Raw genomic sequence first — 23,926 nt, 5'->3', positions numbered from 1 at the left:
TATTCTTAGTGGTATTTCAATTACATGATAATCTAACTTGGCGAACTTAATTATTTTCTTTTTCTATCTTTCCAAACACACTCATAAAACATCAAAACCCATTATTGTTTCATCTTTTTTCTTGATTTCATTAAAAAGTGTAAGGAAATCACTTAAGAAGTAACAAAAATATTATTTTTTTTGAGGAGTTTAATCATAAAAAATTATTTAATTTATTTTAAGATTTAACTGCCACAAATTATTGAATACATATTTATAATCAAATTACATGTATAAATCTTCAATCATATCATATTACTTTTTAATAGAGTTATCACTATAAATCGACAAAATTATGTTTTGTTTTTATAGAGACAAATTAGTAAAAAAAAAATATGAAAACAATAAAGATTACATAAGGTCGGTGAAAAAGATTTTGAAAGGAAACCGCAGGAAAAAAAAAACTTTTATATATAATATAGATAAATATAGATAATGATAATGTCAAGCGATAAAAAAAAATAATAACGAGACGTCCAAAACTCATTAAGATAGGACATGCATCTAGGAAAACACTTTATACTTATTATTCATGTTGAAATTATGTAAAAAGATATTGAAGTTAATCATTTCATTTACTTTTTGAGTTATACTGGTTATTTTTCCTACTCCATTGCGATCCAGAAGATGTGGTTATTTGTATGGGCTTAGCCTAGAAAAGACAAACCAAAGCCCAAAGTATTTGCAGATTGAAACCAACCAGCAGCAACAGCAAAATATTGGGCCTAACAGGTTGTACCCAATAGCTAGGTAACAGTGCATGCGACTTGAAATGGAGCAATTCTTAACTCCTCTCGTCGTAGAATTATTAGGTCTTAAGGTAAGAAATTTTTCTTAATTTGATGCATTTCATCTTAATTATAATGTTAAAAATAGAGTAGATTTTTATTTTATTTTATTCTGGAAGGGCCGAAAAGAGAGTTAAATTTAAAATTCACGTCAAGCACATTACTAAATTAGTAGTACTTCATATCGTAAAGCCAAATATTTTTTGTTATCAAAGCATTTAATAATTTCTCCAATATCTAATCACCCATGTCCATCTCTCAAGCACGGTGAAGATGACGAATAGTGTTTAGTGGACTACTGAGGTCCACTTTAGGCACTTAAGATTTACCAATGATTGAATTAAAAGAAAAGGTACAATAGGATTGGAATCCAAAAGACAAGAAATTGAAAGAATTTGGTTAGATATGACCAATGGTCCATACATTTTTTTTCTTCTTGAAAACTTAAAGAAATGGTCCAGACTAGTATGCACTTTTTTCTTTTATTTTTCTTCTTATTCACATGCTATATATCCCACATTCAGACAATTTTTTTAGCAATTTTAAGATGTATTTAACTTCAGAAACTTTCCCAAATTTAAGTTGTATTTAGGGATAACAATGTGTACAGAATTTGAGTATATTTTTATAGTATACATGTATTTAGTTATTATATTCAACACATAATATTATGATTGAATATTGAATAATTATTACAATAAACTTCAAGAACAACAAATTAATTAATAAACTACCAAATCTTGAGCGGATACTTTTCAAATTTTGTTAAAAACTACATATTACACTAATTAGTTGTATTTGTGAAATTAAAATTAATAACACAAATTTTTAAGTTATTTTACTTCATCATTAGAATAAGCATATTAAAAATGTTGCAAACACCTAACTTTTTAGTCCAATAACAACAAAAATAATGGGCCTAACGGTTTATTACTTAGTTTTAACTAAATATTATTTTAAATATAATATTAGAATTATATAAGTGTGCACACGATTAATAAAAAAAAATATATACATAAGTGTGCACACGGCATGCATGGGAAAGGGGGTTTGCTAGGTGGAGTAGGTACTAAAATACTTATGTTGCTTCTTTTCTTATCCAAATCTGTGCCTAATTATTTGACTTCTCTAAAATAAATAAAGATAATGTAATTCGGTCTAAAATATAAAAAATACCTGTATCTTGATTTTAAATGTAAATAAATGAACAACTGTAAAAAATAAAAAAATATTAATTAATTTTATCTTATTTAATGAAATTATTTTAAAAATATTTTTCATTTAATAGGAATTTAATGCCTTATATAAGTTTCATGAAGAATAGTCTAAGAAAAAATTTTATATTTTAATTAAAACTAACCTAGTTTAATGAAATTAATTATTTTTTTAATAAATATAAAATTATTTTTTTCTTATAAATAAGAGCGATCAAGAATTTTTGTCATCAATGAGAAAATTAACTATTAATATTCCAACACATTCATATTTTATTATGCATGTACACATAATATTAGTTAGTCATTGGTTTTTCTATCATTAATAATTGAGATTACTAAATTTATTCTTTAAAATAAATTATTCACTCAAGAAGAAATTAATTATTTCATAACCATTAAACATGTAATTATATTAGGCTTAAATATTTGTTAGGACTCTCAAATTTGAGTTTAATTTTTTCTGTTTTACAAAATTTAAAAGTATTTATTTTTATCTTCCAAACTAGAAAATATTTCACTTTTGGTCCTTATCCAGGAACTAAAATTATTAAAAAAAATCTTAAGGATCAAAAGTAGACTAAATAATCCTTTTTAAATTAAGAAGAAAAAAAATAAATCCAAATTTCAGGAAAAAAAATTTAGATAATTATATTATCTGTTTGGATAATTAATTTGTGTATACTCTTCAACTTCATTCCTCATTATTATTATTAGTACTTATGATTAGCTATCAAAGTACGTTTCCGTAGTTTGAATTCTTATTAGTGATCACCAATAAATATTTGTATTATTGATCTTACTTTGTCCACCCACTTGTTGCAAGTATACTAGGTGGGAGAGTGTAATAGGTCTCTTATTGAGAAAATATTTTATGACCATCAGATTACCTTGTTTAAAAACCAATGGTCGTAAATTTTTCTTCTTTCATTTTTTTTTCTCTTTCCCGTATTACCCTTTTCCTCTTTCTTCCCCACACTAGCCTGCGTCATCATTGAACTAATCACAAGTCATAACCAATCCAACGATAAAAGATTGTCTGCGCAGTCAAATTTAAAGAATCAAACAAATGTGGCATTATTACGACTTTGAGGGAAATCAACGTTTTAATCGGTCACGTACATTTTTTTCTAGCATTCATCGTTAGCTCCCCGGGTATGGTTTGGTGACTTAGAAAAGACTTTTAGAGTCAGTTTGATTGTGTAGAAGAGAAAAAAATATATATTTGAATTAAAATAAAAAATGTAAGATTTATGATGTTTTTTGAAAAAAAAAAATTGAATGGTATTTTTTTTTCTTCAACCAAACCATCGGCTTGAAGGAAGGAGTATGGAAAGAAAGAAAACCATTATTAATTTGAATTTCTTTATAATATTTTAACAAAGACTAACCATTAATATTGATAGATCAAAATAAAGAAGTATATTTTATTTTAAGAGTTACTTTCTAAATAAAATTAGACTTAAATTTAAATTTAAGATAATATTACAATCTATTTTAATAGTTGTTGTTAGATTTATCACAATATTTCATGAGTTCACAAGAAAAAAAAATATAGGAGATAAAAATACTAAATTTTATGTTTGAGAGAAAAAATAAATACAATTTTTTTATTTGAGATCCAGAAAAAAAAATTGTTTCCAAATTGAAATAACATAGGGGGAAGCAAATATCTATTTTTTATTTTTTCTTATTTTATTTTATTTTCTTAAAAATAAATATTATTGTTAATTCGAAATATTAAAAATAATAAATAATTTGATGTTAGGAAAAAATAATGGAATAATATAACTAAAATTTATAATAAATGAATAATTTTGAATATATAAATTATACTAAATTAAAATTCATGATAAATAAATATTTATATATACATCATATTATATTTTAGATTTATAATAAATAATTTATATTGCAATATACAATTATTTTTTACTATTGATAATTAAAAAAAATTGAAATTGAATTTAGAAATAAATATTAAAAGGATAAATTCATAGATATAAGAAGTTTTTTTATAAATAAAAAACGTTATTGTAAAAGAAAAGCCCCTGAAAGCATTCACATTGAAAAATAGTCTCTAAAAACACTTTCATTCAAAGTAATTATTCTAATTTATATATAGATAAAATAACATTTTTTTTCATTTTAAATTTTATTAATCTAAATTGTACATAATTTTTATTCCATTCCTCTTTACTCCTACTATTCCTATTTCTTTTATCTCCATCTGGGCTCTAATTCAAACAAAACATTACTATAGTTTTTTTAAACTGTTATCTAATTAGAAGTTATTGTAAATATAACTTATAATAAAATTATTATAAATATAAACAATTTTATCATGTAAGAACAATAATATAAAATATTTTTAAATTAAACTTTATATTTAATATTCGGAATATATAAAAATATTTTATACTTTTTATCCAATAAATAAGATTAGATAAAAGAAAGAAAGAAGAAGAAGACAAGTTAGAATGATTCAATTCAAAATTATGAGCCCTGACCCCTGACTCCATTTTCAAAATTCTGATTCCTTTTTTGAAAACTAGAGGGGATAGCTCTGAAACAGCAATCAAAGCACTCCTCTTTGGTCCCTCTTTTGTTTTTCAGTTCCTTCCTTCCCTCCACTTTCTGTCTCTTGCCTTTATTTTCAATTACCAACCTCCTCCTTCTTCAGCCCCCAAATTTATTGCTTTCTCTTATCATGCCACCTACATTTCTCTGTGACCATGCTTGATCTTTTTCTTTGGCCACACACAAACCATCTCATTGCACCCTTTGGTTTCTCTGTCTGCCCCACCAACAATTTCATCCCCAAAGCCATTCCTGAGCGTCAAAGTTTGCAGCTTTAACAAGCTACTGGACTCTTCTTCTTGTCTCCCTCAATGGGTCATCTTGTTCTGGTGATGCAGATTTGAATGAAGGGCATTTGGTGAAGGTGGTGAGGTAGCTATGGTCGCTGAAGCTTGGATTGTGAAGATGGGTAACCAGGTAAGCGCCAATCTCAAGCACGCTCTTCTTCTTGAACCTTCCGCAAGGAGAAAACACAACCCCAAAAGGCAAGATAATAGTACCAGCAGTAAAGAAGTAATTGGGATTCTTTCTTTCGAAGTAGCAAATGTAATGTCCAAAACCGTTCACCTCCACAGATCCTTGTCGGAGCCCGAGATCGTGAAGCTCAGGAACGAGATCTCGAACTCACAGGGTGTCCAAAACCTTGTTTCCTCCGAAGAGGGTTATCTCCTCGAGCTGGCTCGAGCAGAGAAGCTCGAGGAGCTGAACCGCGTTGCAAACGTGGTTTCTAGATTGGGGAAGAAGTGTTCCTTGCCTGCTTTGCAAGGCTTTGAGCATGTTTATGGGGACATTGTTAGTGGGGTCATAGATGTGAAGGAATTGGGGTTCTTAGTTAAACACATGGAAGGAATGGTGAGGAAAATGGATAGGTATGTTAGTGCTACCAGGAGTTTGCACAGTGAAATGGGGGTTTTGAATGATTTGGAGCAAGCAGTGAAGAAGTTTCAGCATGAGGAGAGCAGAAGGGCGTTTGAGCAGAAACTCACTTGGCAGAAGCAAGATGTGAAGCATCTAAAGGAGATTTCGCTTTGGAATCAGAACTTTGATAAGGTTGTTGAGTTGTTGGCCAGGACAGTTTGTACCCTTTATGCTAGAATCTGTATTATCTTTGGTGATTCTACATGGAGAAAAAGTAATAGTCTTGGGCTTAGTGGAGTTTCTCCAAGTCCAACATTGCAAAATGAGTGTGGGTTAGTGTCTGGCCAGATTAATGTTCCTATGAGTTCTGAGAAGTTGAAAAACATACATTGCAAGAGAAATAGGAGAACTGCTGTGGAGACAAGGGAAACTATTAGTAAGCCTATGAGGAGAGGTGAATTGGCATATCTTCAACTCGAAGATTTTGGTTTTCCTTGCGGAACAAGTCCGGGGAGACTTTTCATGGAATGTCTGAGTTTAAGCAGCTCGGTTGTGAAATTAGACGATGACGATGATGATTATGTTGTTGATCGCGAGGACCTACACGGTCACATATCAAGCAGTCATAGTATTGATGTTGGGAATAAGGCCAAGAAAAGGGATCACTTGTACAATTCTGGTGGTCCAAATCATGTTCAAAGTGGTGTTCCTTTCACCGAAGATCTAAGTTGCTCAACCTTTGGTCCCCAAAGTAGATTAGCTGTTTATGCTCCTCCTTCTACACTTGGAGGCTGTGCTCTAGCATTGCACTATGCCAATGTCATAATCGTCATGGAGAAACTCCTTAGGTATCCACATTTAGTTGGTGAGGAAGCTAGGAATAATCTATATCAGATGCTACCAACGAGCTTAAGGTTGTCTCTGAAAGGCAAACTTAAGACCTATATCAAGAACTTGGCCATATATGATGCACCTCTTGCCCATGACTGGAAGGTTACTCTTGATGGGATACTCAAGTGGCTTGCTCCACTTGCTCATAACATGATCAGGTGGCAAAGTGAGAGGAATTTTGAGCAGCACCAAATTGTTAACAGGACAAATGTGCTGCTATTTCAGACATTATACTTTGCTGACAAGGACAGGACAGAGGAAGCTATATGCCAGCTTCTTATGGGACTCAATTACATATGCCGTTATGAACAACAACAAAACGTGTTGTTGGGTTGTGCAAGTAGTTTTGATTTTGAAGATTGCATGGAATGGCAACTGCAATGTGGAGCTTTTCCCAGTTGAATAAATTCTGAATATTGAAATCCTCAATGTGATGAACATTTCCTTAGTTTGTATTTAGAATGCCATACATCGACATCATTTTGATGCGGCATGGATTTCTAAACTTTGTACATTTAGGACTCTTGTTGAAGGCTTGAAAAGTATAGTAAAATTTAATTGTAATTCGAGGTATAAAGTATATAAGCTGTCATATTTTTGACACAGGCAAAAGTGTTCATACAGAACCTGCAAATATGTTTATATGCTGTTTACTTTATGCTTACAGTTACATTGTGCTTTTTTATTTATTTATTTTTGGTGCATTGCTTATATTATGCATTGTTAGAACTATTATTATTATGAATAAAACACTAACACAGAAACTAGTACTGATGCTGATATCTTATTCCTTTAGTTGCTGTTGATTTATTCATGTATTCACTTCTAATATTCTATTCAGTAGTTTTGCATTATGAATTTATGATTGTTCATGATCCCATTGACTTGGTTCATGGTGCTAATTCAGAAAGTGCGCGCTTCTTCGTTAGAGGGCGTGAAAAAATTGAATTGTGAAACTTCAAATTTCATACCAAACATCCCTCTCAAGCTTTAAATACTTGGGCCAGTGTCAAAATTGCAGTACAAGATCATTAAACCTTAGAACATCTCCAGCGGTGACAAACTCGTTCTTAGCAGAAAAGTAATTAACAGAAAAAAGAGGGAGGGTAACGGTTGTTTTGGATCCGCCACGAAAAAACCCAAATCGCTGACATGAAGAATACAATCAAAAGTAAAAATCAACAATTAAAAATCCCAAAATTAAAACTCAGAATGAATTAATCCCTACTGTTAAAATTCATGGTAGGGAGATAGAAACGAGAGAAAAGAGAAACTTGATATTAATTTGTGTAATGCTCAAATGAGCAAATTAATTCTTACGTGAGTACATTGAGTCTTATATAGTTAAACTTGTAACTAATTTGTAACCAACTAAACTAATTTGTAATTAACTAAACTAAATTGTAACAAACTAAATTAATAACTAATTTGTAACTAACTAAACTAATTTTTATCTCTAATACCCGCAAGCTGAAAGGTGTTGAAAACACTTCTAGCTTAGAGAAGACAATACATCAACATCAAAGGAAATGAAAAAAAAATTGAAAACTTGGAATATAACTAAACATGCCGGAAATACATCGGCCAAAAAACAGAAACTTCTAGAAATCTTCCATCAACTTTGACTTTTTCAATCTTCTTCCAAAAGTCCAAAGCAAGCATCAAAGCTTAACCATCAAGCAAAATTAGTAACAAGGCCACTTGACAAAAGCTCAAATCATTATTAATCCATGAAACTATCAAAGGTTAATCACCAAGCACAAACTATACTTTAAAGTTTAACCATTTGACAGAAGCAACGAGGCTTAACCATCAAGAGCAGATGCAAAAACAACGATTCAATGCTTAACCATTCATGGCAGAAGCTTAAACAATGCTTAATTACCATGGACAGAAGCATACATTAACAAAATAGAAGAATCACAAATTTGTCTTCTATGAGAATTTTTCACAAACACTTTGTGAACCAACAATAATCAAGGCTTAACCACTCATGACTGAAGCTAACAAATGAACAATGCTTAACCACCACACATGACAAAAGTTAAAATCATCAAAACAAGTCAAACAATAAGTCAAAATCTTTATAAGCATTTAATCAAACACCTTGTAGGCAGAAATTAGACAGTGCTAAACATGGAGAAACTTACACAAACTTCATTTGGTGGAGATCACTTGACATTGAACGCCCCTGTTATCTCTGCTGAGAAAGCATACCATGAGCAGCTTTCCGTTGCTGAGATCACCAACAGTGCCTTTGAGCCATCCTCCATAATGGCCAAGTGTGACCCTCGCCACGGCAAGTACATGGCGTGTTGTTTGATGTATCGCGGCGATGTCGTGCCGAAGGATGTGAATGCTGCAGTGGCAAGGTGGCACGGCGGCGCAGTGGCGTGGTGAAGAGAAACCAATGGCAGCGGCAACGTAGTAGAGAAACGCAACAGCAGCCTGGTAGTGAAAAGCAGCAACAATAACAGATCGCATGGCAATAATTTTCCATCTTCAGAAGCAAACTGGATGCGTTTGATTTGCACAGAGATAGCAAGAGCTTCACGATGCAGAACAACCTTTCACATAAGCGCAGAGTGTGCCCAAGAGGAGCTGGCACCAAGCAGCGAAAAAAAAAAAAAAAAGCAGCGGAAAAAAGATAGGTTTTGACTTTGCTCTGATACATTAAGTCTTTGTTAAATTTGTAATTGATTTGTAACCGATTAAACTAATCTGTACTAAACTAAATTGTAACAAATTAAATTAATAATTAATTTTTATTTCTAATACCAATCAAATCCAAAGTGAAAACTCAAAATCAATGATTAAAAACCCCAAAATAAAAATTCAGAAATTAAACCCAACTAAAGAAGCAAAAGTGAGAATCAATGCTTCCATCTAGTTCATTTGTTCATCTTTGGCGCCATAGGCAGAATCAATGTTATCAAAGTCAACAAATTTATCATGAATGATAAATTGTAATTAAATCAAAATATAAAATTTATACTTTCTGTACACAATCTTTTTTCTGTAAACTGGATTTTCAGTGAATTTATTTGTGCCCCCAGGGGCCCCTCCCCAATTCAGAGCGACCCGGCTCATTGTCCTGTGATAGGTGGAAAAAGCTTTTGCTGCGAAGCAGCTTCAAGCTGAGGAATTCATTTGTAGTACTGAGTGACTATGCATGCCATTCTTGGGTCTTAGCATGTTTGATTGATGGTATAAAACAACCACGTGTTTTAGTCGTGCTTGTTTGAAGCTAGGCCTTTGTATTTGGAATTTTATTCTGTAAAACTTAGTTTTTAGGTTAGAATTTGCCTGACATTTTTGTGGAATCTATAGTAATAATATACCATACAAGTTTTAGTGATATTTGAGTTACATGTTCTCTTAATTAATTAAAAATTGAGTTTAGTTTGTCGAGGCTTACGGAGATAAAGTTATTCTTCACTTCTAACCAATTACAGTATATTTCAAGATATTGGGATGTGGCATAGTCGGCATTAAAGTATGAGATGTCTGAGACTGAAAATGTAGTGAGTTATTAGTGCCACTCTTATTATGTTTTTGGGAGCACTACCTATACACACATCTACTTTTTTTTTTTAGGTAAGAGACTATTTACACACATCTATACATACTACTTCAAGTCATGTATCTTGTCCACGACTTTTACACTTTCAATAATGGTTTGCGTTTGGCTTGTAAATGACGTACGTTATTAGCATTCTCATTTATTTACACTTTTTTTTGTTAATACTAATACTAACTTCTAATAGAAATTTATTTAGTTCTCAATTAAATATTATTTTACTCGTGTCAACCTTATAAACAAATTAATTAATAAATACTATATTTGAATAACAGTTTTATGCATTATTAATCATTTTAGAAGACATTGCCAATTATCGATGACCGTATTAGTAGAGGAAAGTACTAACGAGCTTCCTGGTATGTAGCCTCTTTCGGTCATTTTTGTTTCGATCAAAGGGAGTGGCAAGGTTAAGCGCAAGGCAAAGGAAAAGTAATGTAAGATAGTAGTAATATCTAGTCTCACTTTTTAAAATTTAAAAATTATTTTAAAGCTTGAGTTAAAAATATTAACATTTAAAAGAATAGTTATTTGGCAAGTGATGATTTTTTGGAAAAACTAAAATCAATGGGGCACACAATCTTTTGTGAACAAATAAAAAATATGCGCAACTCAAGTTCCCAATATTATTCCTTAAACAATAAAAAAAATCATTTCAATTTTTCAATGAGAAATAAAAAAACTCAAAATTGAACTCTAAATCAACCTTTTTAGGATTTCATCAAACTTAATCCCTCTCTATGTTTCAAAATCAGGCTTTGGTATTTTGTTGAATTTTTTTGGGGAAGAGAGGGATTGTTGTCATTTTGGTAGTTGATGGTCAAATTCATGAAAGAAAAGAATAGCTTAACAATGACATCACCGGTAAACATCAAAGACATAAAGAAATTTTTTCAATTAATTGAAGTATTAAACAATGTATATTTATGAGTTGTTATAAATTTTTTTATACTTGTATGTTTAATTATTTCTTACAAAGAAAAAAAGACAACATCAACAACATGCAAAAAGAAGTGATTAGCAAAAAAAAGGCGATGTGATTGACTTGGGAGACAGAAACAAGATGATGGCCATGGCAATGAGTCATTGGAAGGACTAGGTCTGACTTGAGTGATATGCAAACAGAAACCTAGATCTTCTCCAGAAGAAGCTCTCTCCAGCGCCTCTATCTTTCTTTACTTTCTCCTCATTTTGCTTTTATTTTTCTTGGTTGGAGATGCAAGAGGAGATATAATTTTATGGTAGGGAATGTAATACATTGTAAGGGCTTGATTGTAGAAGGAGAAGTTTCTCTCTCATTAGCTTCTAACTTATTTTTTTATTTGCATTTTTCTTCATAAAAATAAGTTTTTTATAATTGTAGAACTTTAGTAAAATAGTATTTGATGTCTCATAATTTGAAGACAAACCAGTCTTCAAAAATTGGATCAAACATTAAATATATAATTAGTTTGTATTGGATGCAGAAGATCTTTTTCACTCAAATACCCATCAAGTTAGATCAAACTCATCAGATCAGTGTTATGAAATTCGATTTAACCTGATTGGATTATGCACACACACAAAAATGGACCACCTTTATGAGTTATTTTGATATCTAATTATTATCAATTATTATTTTAAGTTTTGGAGTATGAACGAACTTTTCTTAATCAAATAATGATAATTATATACTTATATATAATAGATATATATATATATATATATAATTTTGAATTTTTAATATATAACAGACCAATTATTGATCCGCAGGTTAAACTACTTACCCACTGACTCACTATCTCGACCAGATTAATGACTAAACTGATTTTTATAACACCGCATCAAAGTACATATTTATATCTAATTAAATCCATTTGATTTTTAATTCTTATATACATCATATATTAATATATAAGCCTAATTAAAAAATATCCTTTTAAGATCACATCCATTTATAAGAAAAAAACAAGAACAAGCAAGTAATACTACATAACAACAAAAAGCATGAGATGCAAATTTAGGATCTTGCTGGTTTTTCTGGTTTTTATATCAATGTTACTAGCTGCTGGTATATGTCAATAAGTTATTGGTTCATGTCCTTTGATGTACTCGGGTAGGGGTCCTTGTATAGATGAACATGATTTTTTTTTATCAGTATATATATATATATATATAAACATAACAGAAGAAAATAATACATAATTAGCAAAATTAATTTATATAGATGAACATGACTTTTTTTTATTAGTGTATATATAGATCAACAGATTTAAACACTATGTTGGATCCCTCCTTAATTGGAGAGGTTCTAGAAAATTTTAGAACTTTCTAGAAAAGTGTAAAAAATTTTAGAACGTTCTAGATAACTCTAGAATGTGTGGAATATTCTGGAGATGTGTGAAATTTTATGGAAGAGTATGAAAGGATACGAAAGGGAGTAGAAGAGTGTAGAGACTCCTAGAATATGTGAAACATTCTAGAGAATTAATTTTCACCCTAGGATATAAGTAATCTTCACCATTCATTGTGGAGGTGGAATAGTATAAATAAGGGTAGGAGCCTTCATTCCTAACCATCCAAGACAAGAGTGAATTCACTTCTTAGAGTGAGAAAGCTAGAAAGTTAGAGAAACTCTTTGAGAAAAAAGATAAATAGCTTGAGAAGTCTCTATTCTCAAGCTTGAGTGAGCCACTCTAGAGTGAGTCAATTTTGTAAACACATCCTTGTAACTCTACTATCATTTTGTACAGTGGAAGAATCTTCATATGAGAGAATTATAATCGTGTGCTCCCATTAATATCTTTAATTACTAAGTATCTATCTTAAACTTCACAAAACGAAAAAGTCTGAATTTTCCAACACACTAATATGAAAATGAATGGTCTTTCTCCTAGCTAGCTTTACCGAAAAACAAATTCCAAGATTAGTTTTTATCTTAATCATCATCAACAAACAAATTAAATCAAACGATTCACATCTTTAAAAAACAAATTCTATTTTGAAGTACCATTAGTGACCAAATTCACCTTATGTAATCACATTGTCCAAGTTTATTTTTCCTTACGACCTTTAACCAAAGCAAAAAATTGATGGTAGTGATCAAACAAATTATGAGACAGGGGCAAAGGGCCATATTAAATCCAAGAGCCTAGCTAATACAATACACGTATATAGTACCTATCCCAGGCATACGTACTGAAAAATTGCTATGGCAAAATAAATGCAATTAGTACATTAATTTCATCAATATAAAAAACCTGAGGTCTTCTAGTTATGGATCACATTTCGACTATGTAAATTGTATTTTGGCAGAGATTTATCAAGTAGAGTATGCTAACTATAGAGCTATAACTTTTATTTTAGCCATACAAATCAATTCCTTAGTTTCTTAAGCACCCCGCGTACTCAGCATCAAATTTATATGGAGACTGCTGAAATTGATTTTTTAACACTTCATATGCTAGCTTGGGAGAGTAAAATTCTGAACTATGGTGCATCCAAATCCACTAATACATCTTTCCCTTCGATAGATTAACCACAGATAATAGATTTAGTAAAAGTGAATGTAGTCCCCACCCTCCACCCCCCGAAAAAAAAAATAGAATATCCATTTCTTATTCTTTTTCTTCAAACTACCCACAAATCAATTAGACTCTGAATATATACCTCTCTATTCACTTATCAAACACTCACCTTTTCATTGAGATGAGAACTTATTAAAGTTATGTTTAATTTGCTATCAGGATTTAAGGGGCTCAAAAATTGATTCACCATACCTTGATTTTAGAGTTTCAAATTAAAGAGCAAATTTAATGATTTTCCCGAACTTTTAAGAGGCAATAAAAGTTAAATAAGAATGTTGTTTAAAACATGATTTAATCATGTAATTCTACCACCGATGACAAATATAAATATTTTCAAGATGATTTTTGTAGCAAATCTAGATAGCAGACGCTTTCGTGATCAAGTAGATATGTTTCTTTGAGTTAGAGCCTATGTGCAGTGTTAAGAGATTTAAAAGAGAGACACCCAATTTTGCAATTCAGTAATTCTATAGTAGAATGAAGGTAAGAATCCTAACATTCAATCTTAATCAGGCTTCTTTTATGGTAATCAACTTCCCAGCCTTGGTACCATCAACTAAAAAACCTCCATATATTTCATAGCCGACAAATTCTCCAAAGTAGCCACTATCCACCAAAACAGCACATTTAGATAAATAATTAAATAAACATTTGTCAAATCAGAGCCTATTTAATTACTTGATTGTGAAACTTAATGATTCAAGTTTTAAAAAATTATAAGAAGCTGATAAATCAAATAACCTTTTCCAACTCTTCTTTCTTTAAGAGGATAAGGCATTACAACGTGTTACAAGGAGACGTATAAATTTTTAAAAAATGCGTTAAATGATTACAATTTACATTGCAGCATATATATATATATTCTTATGACAAAAGCTAGATAAAAAGCTACCCTATCTTACATAAGCATAGAGATGCAAGCAGAAATTAAGAACTAACCAAAATAAAAAGAGAAAAGAACCAACAAGCCAGTAACATTTGTTTGTCATTGACAGTGCCATAAGTTGGAGTAGCTGAAATATATTACCAGGTTCAAGGTTCACCAATATATATGGTTTCTTCTTCTTCTTATACTTACCTTAACTTTTTCTCTCACTCATGACTTGTTCTCTCTTATGGTAATGTTGGTGTATGTATCGGCCCCCGAGAAAACGACGTGCTCCGCACCTGCCTACGCGCACGCGGCCCCACAAAACCCTAATTTCCAAGACCCTCTAAAAGCTGTGCTTATTGTTCGTTCCCATTATATAATACTACAAGCAAACAAGAAAACATTAATTGGAAGAAAAAAAATGTAGAAATAAAAATAAAAAATACAATGAGAGAGAAAATATATTGGCTCCCCTAATAACAGCACAGCTCACGCCAAGAAAGAGAACAAATCAAAAACATTTCTTTTCCTTTGTTCTTGTCAAATACTACTCAGTAGTTTTGTTGTGTTCTTTCTCTTTCTATATCTTATTGTTAGATAGTACTGTCTCCTATTTTGGTTTTGTTTATTATCTCTCTCTCTCCATCTTTTCTCTGTTTCTGCCCTCGTATTTGCTCTCTTTTGTGCTTGATTCTGTGAAAGGTTTCGCATCTGTTCCGTCTCATGTCCACTCAGATCACTTCTTCATAGGTAGCCAAAAAGAATAATCAAACAAATTTAAAAGAAGGAAAAAGGAGTGAGAACACTTCTTGATCGTCTGATCTTGAATCCTTTTTTTTTTCATCTCATGAAACAGCTATTTTGATCAAACTCTTCAGTTAGTACCCTTTACTTGATTCCTCTTGAGTATTTGAATCCAATTCTCTCTTCTAATCACCTCACCTCTCATTTTTCTTTACCCTCTCATCCATGGGACCAAGCAAACATCATATGTTAGGTCTTCAGAGAGAAAATATCTAGCTAAGCCCTTTGTTTCTTATAAGCTATGTGGGTTTGACTTCTTTTTTTTTTTTTTTTGCTCTCTTGCAATTTCAACAAGTGAAAGAAAACTCGGAAGACAAAAACCAAAAATCCAAAACTAAACCACTATCAGCTACATAGTCTTCGAAGAAGGTAGCATACACCTCACAGGTCAATTTTTTGCATTTTCTGGGTCTGAAGTAACTGCTATTGCTATAGACATGTGTATTTTTTTTACCTTAACCTGAACTGAATTAATCTCTGCAGCAACTGTGGCAAATCCTTGGTGGACGGGTCAGGGAGGGTTATCTGGGGTTGACCACCCAGGAACCCATTCACCTGGCCTAGGCAAACGCCCCTCAGACCTTGGAATCAGCGAAAACAGTGGTGGGCACAATAGAGAAGAAGATGAAGACAATAGAGATGAACCAAAAGAGGGTGCAGTTGAGGTTGGAACCCGCAGACCAAGAGGAAGACCTCCTGGATCCAAAAACAAGCCAAAACCACCCATTTTCGTGACAAGGGACAGCCCAAATACCCTGAGGAGCCACGTGATGGAGGTAACTGGAGGAGCTGATGTTGCAGAAAGTGTAGCCCAATTCGCAAGGAGGCGTCAGCGTGGGGTTTGTGTGCTCAGCGGGAGTGGCTCAGTGGCCAATGTTACTCTTAGACAGCCTTCTGCTCCTGGTGCTGTGGTGGCACTTCATGGAAGGTTCGAGATTCTGTCCCTAACCGGGACTTTCCTACCTGGTCCTGCTCCTCCAGGATCCACAGGACTCACCGTGTATCTGACGGGAGGACAGGGCCAGATAGTGGGAGGGAGTGTGGTTGGATCTCTAGTTGCAGCAGGACCAGTGATGGTCATTGCTGCAACTTTTGCTAATGCAACATATGAGAGACTTCCACTTGATGAGGATGATGAGGGGCCCAGTTCAGCGGCGGGGGCGCAAGGTGGAGGATCGTCGCCACCCCCACCGCTTGGAATTGGAAGCAGTGGGGGTGGACAGTTGCAGGGTGGGATGCCAGATCCATCATCTATGCCTTTGTATAATCTTCCACCAAATGGAGGAGTGGGGCAGGTAGGGCATGAAGCTCTTGCTTGGGCTCATGGACGAGCACCTTTCTGAATCATGGTGGGAGGGATCTAATAATCAAATTCAACCTGCTTTGTATTGATCTTGTGCTGTATTTTGAAGGATGTAGGACATTGGAAAAAGAGTTGCAAGGTTAGAGTACTAATTATATAGTTGTGAATCGAAGAACTATATGAGAGAGGAAGCTAGCAAGCTTCCAAGCAAGCAAAGCATGCTTATTTTATCGATGTACATGGATTATGAACCTTCTTTTTCTCTCTTTTGCTTCTGTGTTTCGAATAAAAAGATGATCATGGGCGTCTTTTTAATATATTTATGAATAATTTAGTAGTTTTTATCCACCGTCGGGTATTTTTTTGTCCCTTTATTAATCTCTTGGTTGCATTTTTATTTGATTTCTTTATTATTTTATTTTATTATTGATGCACTTCATGTCTTTGGTGGTTTAAATATATGATGGGATCGAAATTATTAGACTTTCAAAATATATATGATGAAGTTGGGGTTTTGAAGGGAGGGGAGAATCATCTTAATCATGATATCAGATAGAATTGTGTTTCCAAGTCCTATCAAGGATTGATGGTTCTCAAACTTCTTCTCTTTCACCCTAATTACCCTTTATTTCGATCTGGGAAGAAAATGAAAACACTGTTAGGGTTTGTGAACTTGAGACTTCTGCATCTAGAATTCGGCTTGTGTAATTGCACAGTGGATAGGGCTATACTGCCCAGATCTTCTTAGTAATTATTGTTTAATCCGAGAGATGCTGTCTTCTTGATCTTGTTATGTCTTAATCCTTTTTTAATCAAATGAATTTAAGCATGGATTAGTGATTTTGTATATAAATAGATGAAAATTATAATCATTAATTGGATTCAACACAAGATATAAAATGTAAAAGAATTCTTCGTATTGGATATTCTGAAGCGTGTAACATTCTCTTTTGTCGCTTGTGCACCTCAGTGTTGCATGCGCACAATTAAAGTGCTAGCTAAAAGCTTTAACTATGTGGGGGTATATCTTGCCATAATTTGCTGTTTGTTCAAGACCAAAACTGTCTGAGTTTGGGTATGGCTCTCTTCTTCGTACATTGATTTGATCAAGTTCCAGACACTTCTGTTTTTCCAAACCCACGTGTTAATGTTTATAGAATTTAAGATGAATCCCACGAAGACACTCATAAAGTTCATTTTGGCAGAATGGGGAATTTTCTGTCCATACCCTATACATGGATCGATTAAGATGCTAGCTGCAGAAAGAGTGTGACTCTTTCTCCAAGAAATGTACTAATAATATATTACTACATAATTAAAAACACTGTTTTCTTCTTCTAATTAAACACATATAGAGAGCTGTCTTTATATGCCTAGCTAGTGCAAAGTCTCTTGTTTTCAAATTAAAATATGGTTTAAACTATTTTGGTAGCTAATATGATAATATTATTGTAACTGTACTCCCTTAATCCATGCCTCCTTAAGTACTTTAAGGGTCACTACTTAGTTGATAAGAAAATCCGGTAAAAACATGGGAAGATAGATATTTTAGGGGTGACATACAAACATGATGGATATTGACCCTTGTTTTTGTTTGCCGTATTATTAGTGATCTTACAAAGAAGTGTTTCATATGAAGTAACGAATAGTTAAGCAATTTTTTTTTAGAGACAGTGTACTATTGGCCTTAAGTTAAATCCAATGGGGTAAAGGGTAGTTAGTTCATGACTATAGCATAAATGTGATTCATTCGTTAGAAACATTGTGTTTGATGTCTGATTTCACATCTTTTAACTTTAAAATGGTCTGGAAGATGGTGTGGGGGATTCAATTAATGCATTGTGAAAATGGCGTGGAAGAGCTGAGAGAATGAGTATATGATTGTTAAACTTCTAATTTTCAGTAAAACTGGTGAAGGAGAAAGGATAACCTTTTAAGTTAATTAACTCATAATTTATTTATTTATTTATTGTCTTCAATTACAAATCATAAGTATTTTTTAACTCATTGAATTATAGATTAATCTTACTCACTGTGTATAACTGTTCTTACCTCAAAAAATTTTACACATAAAAAAAATCAAATACAAATTATTTCATTAAATAAATCTATGAAAAAAAATATATTACATAATTATGTCCATCCTTTTTATTCAACTTATAATATTAACATGGTGAATTTGTTCGATGAGTTTATTTTATTAAGTTATAACTTATAAGCTATAAGCTTCTTCAACTAGCTTATAGTTAGTAGCTTTTTTTTTTACCATATTTATATTTTAACATTTTAGTTCAATTTCATTTTTTTTTCTTTTTTTTTTTTACATTACGGTTAAAGTTTTTTTTCACTTCTCGGATTAAAAAAAACAACCTCTATGCGTTGTCAGCTTTTGTTTTCCGTTGAAATCTTCTCTATTTACGAACAATATATATTCACATTTAGATTGTGATTCCTACTTTCTATCAACATTGTTTCACGGACGTACCTTCCATTTCATATTTCAAAATCTTTGAATTCGTCCAGTAGTCTAAGAAAAATTAAGCAATTTCTAGAAATTGTGTTTTTCTTTATATATTCAACCTTTCACTTTGCACTGATGTTCAATATTTTCTTATGGTGTTTGTGATAACTATTTTCTTTTTATAGCATCCTAAAATATTGGTTGATTGAACATCTAAATACTATAAGATTAATATTTGTTTTTCCATGGACAATATCTGTATTCTTTTTTATGAATTCCCCGGAAAGAATGTGAATGAGCTAGATTAATTGTGTCTCTATATGTTTGCATAAATTAGTCTACAAAAAATAATGGACTTTATTGTGTGTCATTTTATTTAATATTTGAATAAAATATATGATCTTATGTTTTTTTTTTTATTATCATAACATTGTTACAAAATATATATCATTTTTATCGATAACGATTAATACTCGTAAAACAAAATCTAAAGAATTTTTTTCTTAATTAATTTTTTTTTATGATAAGATCCTTATACTCAAGATCTTACAATTCACACAATTTATTTACATATATATTCGTTTTAATTAAGTCCTCGATATTAATGCTTCATGCATGAAACATTCAAAACCTAAGATGTGATTTTATCACCACGAGTTATTACTCAAAACAAAAATATTACCTCTAATCGTGTGTATAAGTAATAGATTAACTTTTTTTCCTAGTAAACAATAACTAGTTTTTAATTCAAAATAAAATTTATTTTAGGGTCATCCTAACCAATGTTCATAAGTTATTGGTTAAGGAACTAAAATAAGAAAGTATTTATTATAAAAATCTTGAGTGTGTAAAAATTTTTATGAATAAGTAATGTTGTATCTCCTAATAAAAAAATCTTTTTTTAGTTCCTTAGTTAATGTCTTAAGAACACGAGTGAACATTTATTTTTCTTTTATACCTTAATTTATTATTAATTGTATGTGTTAGACACTCACTTAGTTGATTATGGGTATTGACATTAAATGTGATTATCACTTTTAATGTTTAAACTTAAGGCTATTTTTGGATTAAAAGTTGAATTTATGATAGTATTAAAAATGTGATCACACTTCCTTTTTTATCTTGATGATTTGTGTTATGTTTCTTATATAAAAGTATACACATGAGTAAAGGAATAAAGATAAATTATTGTAATTATTATTCTTTATTAGTTTTTTTGCTTATTTTTATTTATACTATACTACTTATTGTAGTTATTATATTATTTATTTCAATTTTTAGAAGTTATTTGTCATAGGATATATTGATAAAATTTTAAAATTGATGAAAAAATTAAATTATAATTAACTAAAAAGATATTTTATTTTAACAAATAATTATGTCGTTTATGTCATTTTATATATATTTTTAGTTAATTTTAAAATTAACTTTACTAGATGCATCTAATTAAACAAGATAGTTTTTCAGTTTTCTACAAGTTCTTCAACCCTATCAATTAAGTATTTGATAAAATTATTTATTAATTTTGTTAACAAATATAAAATTACTTCAATAAACATGTTTATATAGCATTTTTATATGAATTTTAATTTTATTTTATGGATAAAAAATATTTTGAATAATTATATTTTTAATTTTTCTAATTAGTTTTGAACTCTTATATTTTTTATCTAAAGATCAAATATTTTAATTACATTTTGTTTAGTTTTGATTACTATATTTGGTCCATAATAATCTTATATTATATCTTAAAATGTTCTCATTTAAATAAAAATAAAAAACTCACACTTATGGTATTTATGATTGAGAGAAAAGAAAGAGAAAGAAAAATAAATAAAATATTGTAATGATTAAAATAAATAGTGTATCATAAAATATACCCTAGTATCCTACCTTATGCAATTCAGCAAAAAGTGAATTTAAAAAATACTATAAGGATAAAAAGAATATTTTATTATCTAATTTTGCCAAAATGTTGGTTAAATTTAATTATTATTTTTTATCTATGGAAGATGAACACAGATACCAAAGGCTTATAACAACTTACCTTGTTGAATATAATCACTTAAGTTAGATTTCTCGATAATTTAAGTTATTTTTATTTATTACATAAGGTGTAAAACATTTTAATATATATTAAAAAAAGTCAAAACGTGAGAAACTGCAATGTGGAGAGTCAAACTTTTAACATTAACATCACTCTTAGATTAATCTTTCCCTAACGTAAATTGAATTAGATCAGTGTAATTCATCCTTTTTATAGTACAAAAAATGACAAACATGCAATATGGAGAGTCAAACACCCTTAAATTAATCTTTCTTTATTGCGTACACGATGAATTAGGAAGATCAGTGTAATTATTCTTTTTGTATTGATGGATTAACATGTCCTATATTTATTTCAAAAACTAAGAAGTATAATTTAAGAAATTTTATGAGATAATGTTTTTTTACATCAATTTATTTATTTATTTTTCTTTTGTCTCATACAATTAATTGGTATATCTTGTTTTATTTTTTCTCATTTCATTATTTCATACATACAATTTATTTATTTATCATCTTTGTATATTCAAAATTTAAGTTATTAACAAATTCTCTTCCCACTTTCCCTTCCCTCAATTTATTGATTTATAGGATATTTTATAAAATTATTTAAAATTTATTAAAGTGGTTTAGGATTTTTGCATAATTTCTTTTTAGGTTATTAATTTTAATAGTTTTAAATACTTTCTTAAAAAAATTTATTTTACCAAACACCAGTTAAGCTTTTAAGTAAACTTTTATTTAGCAAAAAAATTATAAATAAAAATTTAATTAAAATAATCATTCAAACATGCCAATACTCCATATCTTTTATTTCGTTTTACCATAAATTCATTGTACATGTATCACTTCAATTTTTTGATCCCTTTATCTTTCAAAATGCTCCATTTTTTGCCGTTTTTAAGCTGGACTTTCTGCTCCAATTTATCATGCATGTTCCACCATATTTATTATTTAATGAAGAATATGGAATCACGATCATAACTGGAAAAAGTCAGATGACCTTGGTTTTTTTTTAATGATGGTCACTCATACAATAGTTAAGAGATTTACGCCTCTTAATTAGTACGCAAGTTATAGGACTCCATTTCATCACCAATAATAAAAACAAATATATTGTCGTATTATAGAGCCCAATCTAAGACGTCGTCAGACAATATAGTCTGAATCCTAGTCTATCATTTAGGAAAATTGATTTTACTAAATGCGCAAGATTAAGATTAAAGAGTCGATCAAGTAGTGAAATCAAAAGCTTAGTTTTCTTTAAAAGGAGTCTCCAATTCAAATGAGTTTTTTTATGAATTTTTTTCTTCTTAAATGAGTTTAATTAATCTAGCTTAAATTTATTAGGAACCATCAATATAATATTTGAATACTAAGACAAAAAAAATACACGTGTACATATTTAATGTCGTCCAGCTTTAGCAAGCATATAATCATATAAAAGTTTAGGATAAATTATAATTTAAGTCACTATAATTTTTATAAATATTTAACTTTGTTCTTTTTATTTTTAAATCAAAATATTTAATTTCTTTATTTTTCAGAATAAGAAACTTTGATGTTTCTCTCAATCAATCATCCAAAATTAAATACTAATATATTAATGTTGATGTAATGCTAATGTGAGCGGTTAACATGACACTTATACTACAAAAGATTAAATAAAGTAAGAAAAGAAAAAATATTTAAACAAAAATTGAATTCATGATTTTTTTTATTCAAAAATAAGATAATGAACAACTAAAATATTTATTTTATTTATTTAACTTTATAAATATTATTTAATATGTATCATTAGTTAAGAGATATTAGTTTTTTTAAATTATAAAATTGAAATTAAAAATATTTAATATATAAAGCTTTTTAATTTTATTTTATATCATTTTATATATTTGTAAATTATTTTTATTCTAATTATATAAATTGATAAAATTTTAATATTTATTTTTTTAGCAAACTTACGTGTTAATCTTTTTGTTTTAACTATAAAAAATTATTTAGTAAATATTTTTTTTAATACCAAATATATAAATCAAGAAAATTACATAATTAATATGTAAATTATTAATAAAAATTATGTAAATTTATTTTTATATATAAATAATATAAATTTTTATCTTAATTATAAAAGTGATACATTTTTAATTTTACATTATTTAAATATTATTTTTAGTTTACGTATAAATTACATACAATATTTTTTAAAATAATCTATATATAGTTTTTATGATTTTTAAAAAATTATAAGAAAATAAGAACCAATTTTTATATATAATAGTTTATTAATTTATATTAAAATAAAATTATCTAATAAAAATAAATACATATAAAATTAAATATTAAATATTTTATTTTAATTTATAAATTTTTATAATTAAATATAAGAATAACTCTTAATTAAGGATGCAAGTAAAATAGTGTTTATAACATTAATTAAACAAAGTAACATTTGATTTTGGATGATTAACCAACAAAATAATCAAAATTATTTATTCTGAAAAATATGGAAATTAAATGTCTTGATTTAAAGATAGGAGGACTAAAATTAAGGATTTGAAATTATAGGAGACCAAAATTTTAATTTGACCAAAAGTTTAATTACTTAGTTAGTATTTTTAGTTTAAATTGTATTTTGATTCTTCTATTTTCAATTCAATTAAGTTTGCAAATTTTTTCTATATTTATAACTTAAATTTTTTAAAAAAACTATTTCATATCCTAAATCAAGCACCAATTTACATATTTATACTATTTATTTTAAAATTTTATTACTAAAAATGTAATTATTACAAAAAAAATATAGCTAAAAATGTATAGTAATTTTTTTATGATTTTATAATTATTAAATATGAAATATTAATTATTTTATTTATGGAATGTGATTTATATTTATCAAAAACTTGAATGTTATAATTAAATGCT

At 29.6% G+C, this 23,926-nt stretch overlaps 2 protein-coding genes and 1 long non-coding RNA gene across 3 annotated transcripts; 2 read left to right on the top strand and 1 right to left on the bottom strand.

Annotated features, from left to right (window-relative positions):
- Positions 1-4,538: 4,538 nt before the first annotated feature.
- LOC114402503 lies at positions 4,539-6,996 on the top strand. Its single transcript, XM_028365101.1, has one exon. The coding sequence runs from the start codon at positions 5,000-5,002 to the stop codon at positions 6,770-6,772; it is 1,773 nt and encodes a 590-aa protein (XP_028220902.1). The 5' UTR covers positions 4,539-4,999; the 3' UTR covers positions 6,773-6,996.
- A 621-nt stretch (positions 6,997-7,617) lies between these two features.
- LOC114402535 lies at positions 7,618-9,122 on the bottom strand. Its single transcript, XR_003664459.1, has 2 exons — positions 8,521-9,122; positions 7,618-8,037 (listed from the first exon to the last, which is right to left on the bottom strand). It is a non-coding gene; the product is annotated as an uncharacterized LOC114402535 (long non-coding RNA).
- Positions 9,123-14,637: 5,515 nt separating this feature from the next.
- Positions 14,638-16,842, top strand: LOC114402176 (AT-hook motif nuclear-localized protein 20-like). Its single transcript, XM_028364683.1, has 2 exons — positions 14,638-14,752; positions 15,675-16,842. The coding sequence occupies exons 1-2, from the start codon at positions 14,638-14,640 to the stop codon at positions 16,532-16,534; spliced, it is 975 nt and encodes a 324-aa protein (XP_028220484.1). The 3' UTR covers positions 16,535-16,842.
- Positions 16,843-23,926: the final 7,084 nt, after the last annotated feature.

Source organism: Glycine soja, chromosome 20 (assembly GCF_004193775.1).
Source record: "Glycine soja cultivar W05 chromosome 20, ASM419377v2, whole genome shotgun sequence".
NCBI classification, from domain to species: domain Eukaryota; kingdom Viridiplantae; phylum Streptophyta; class Magnoliopsida; order Fabales; family Fabaceae; genus Glycine; species Glycine soja.
The sequence above is the reverse complement of the archived record's forward strand: the minus strand, read 5'-3'. Positions and strand labels throughout refer to the sequence as shown.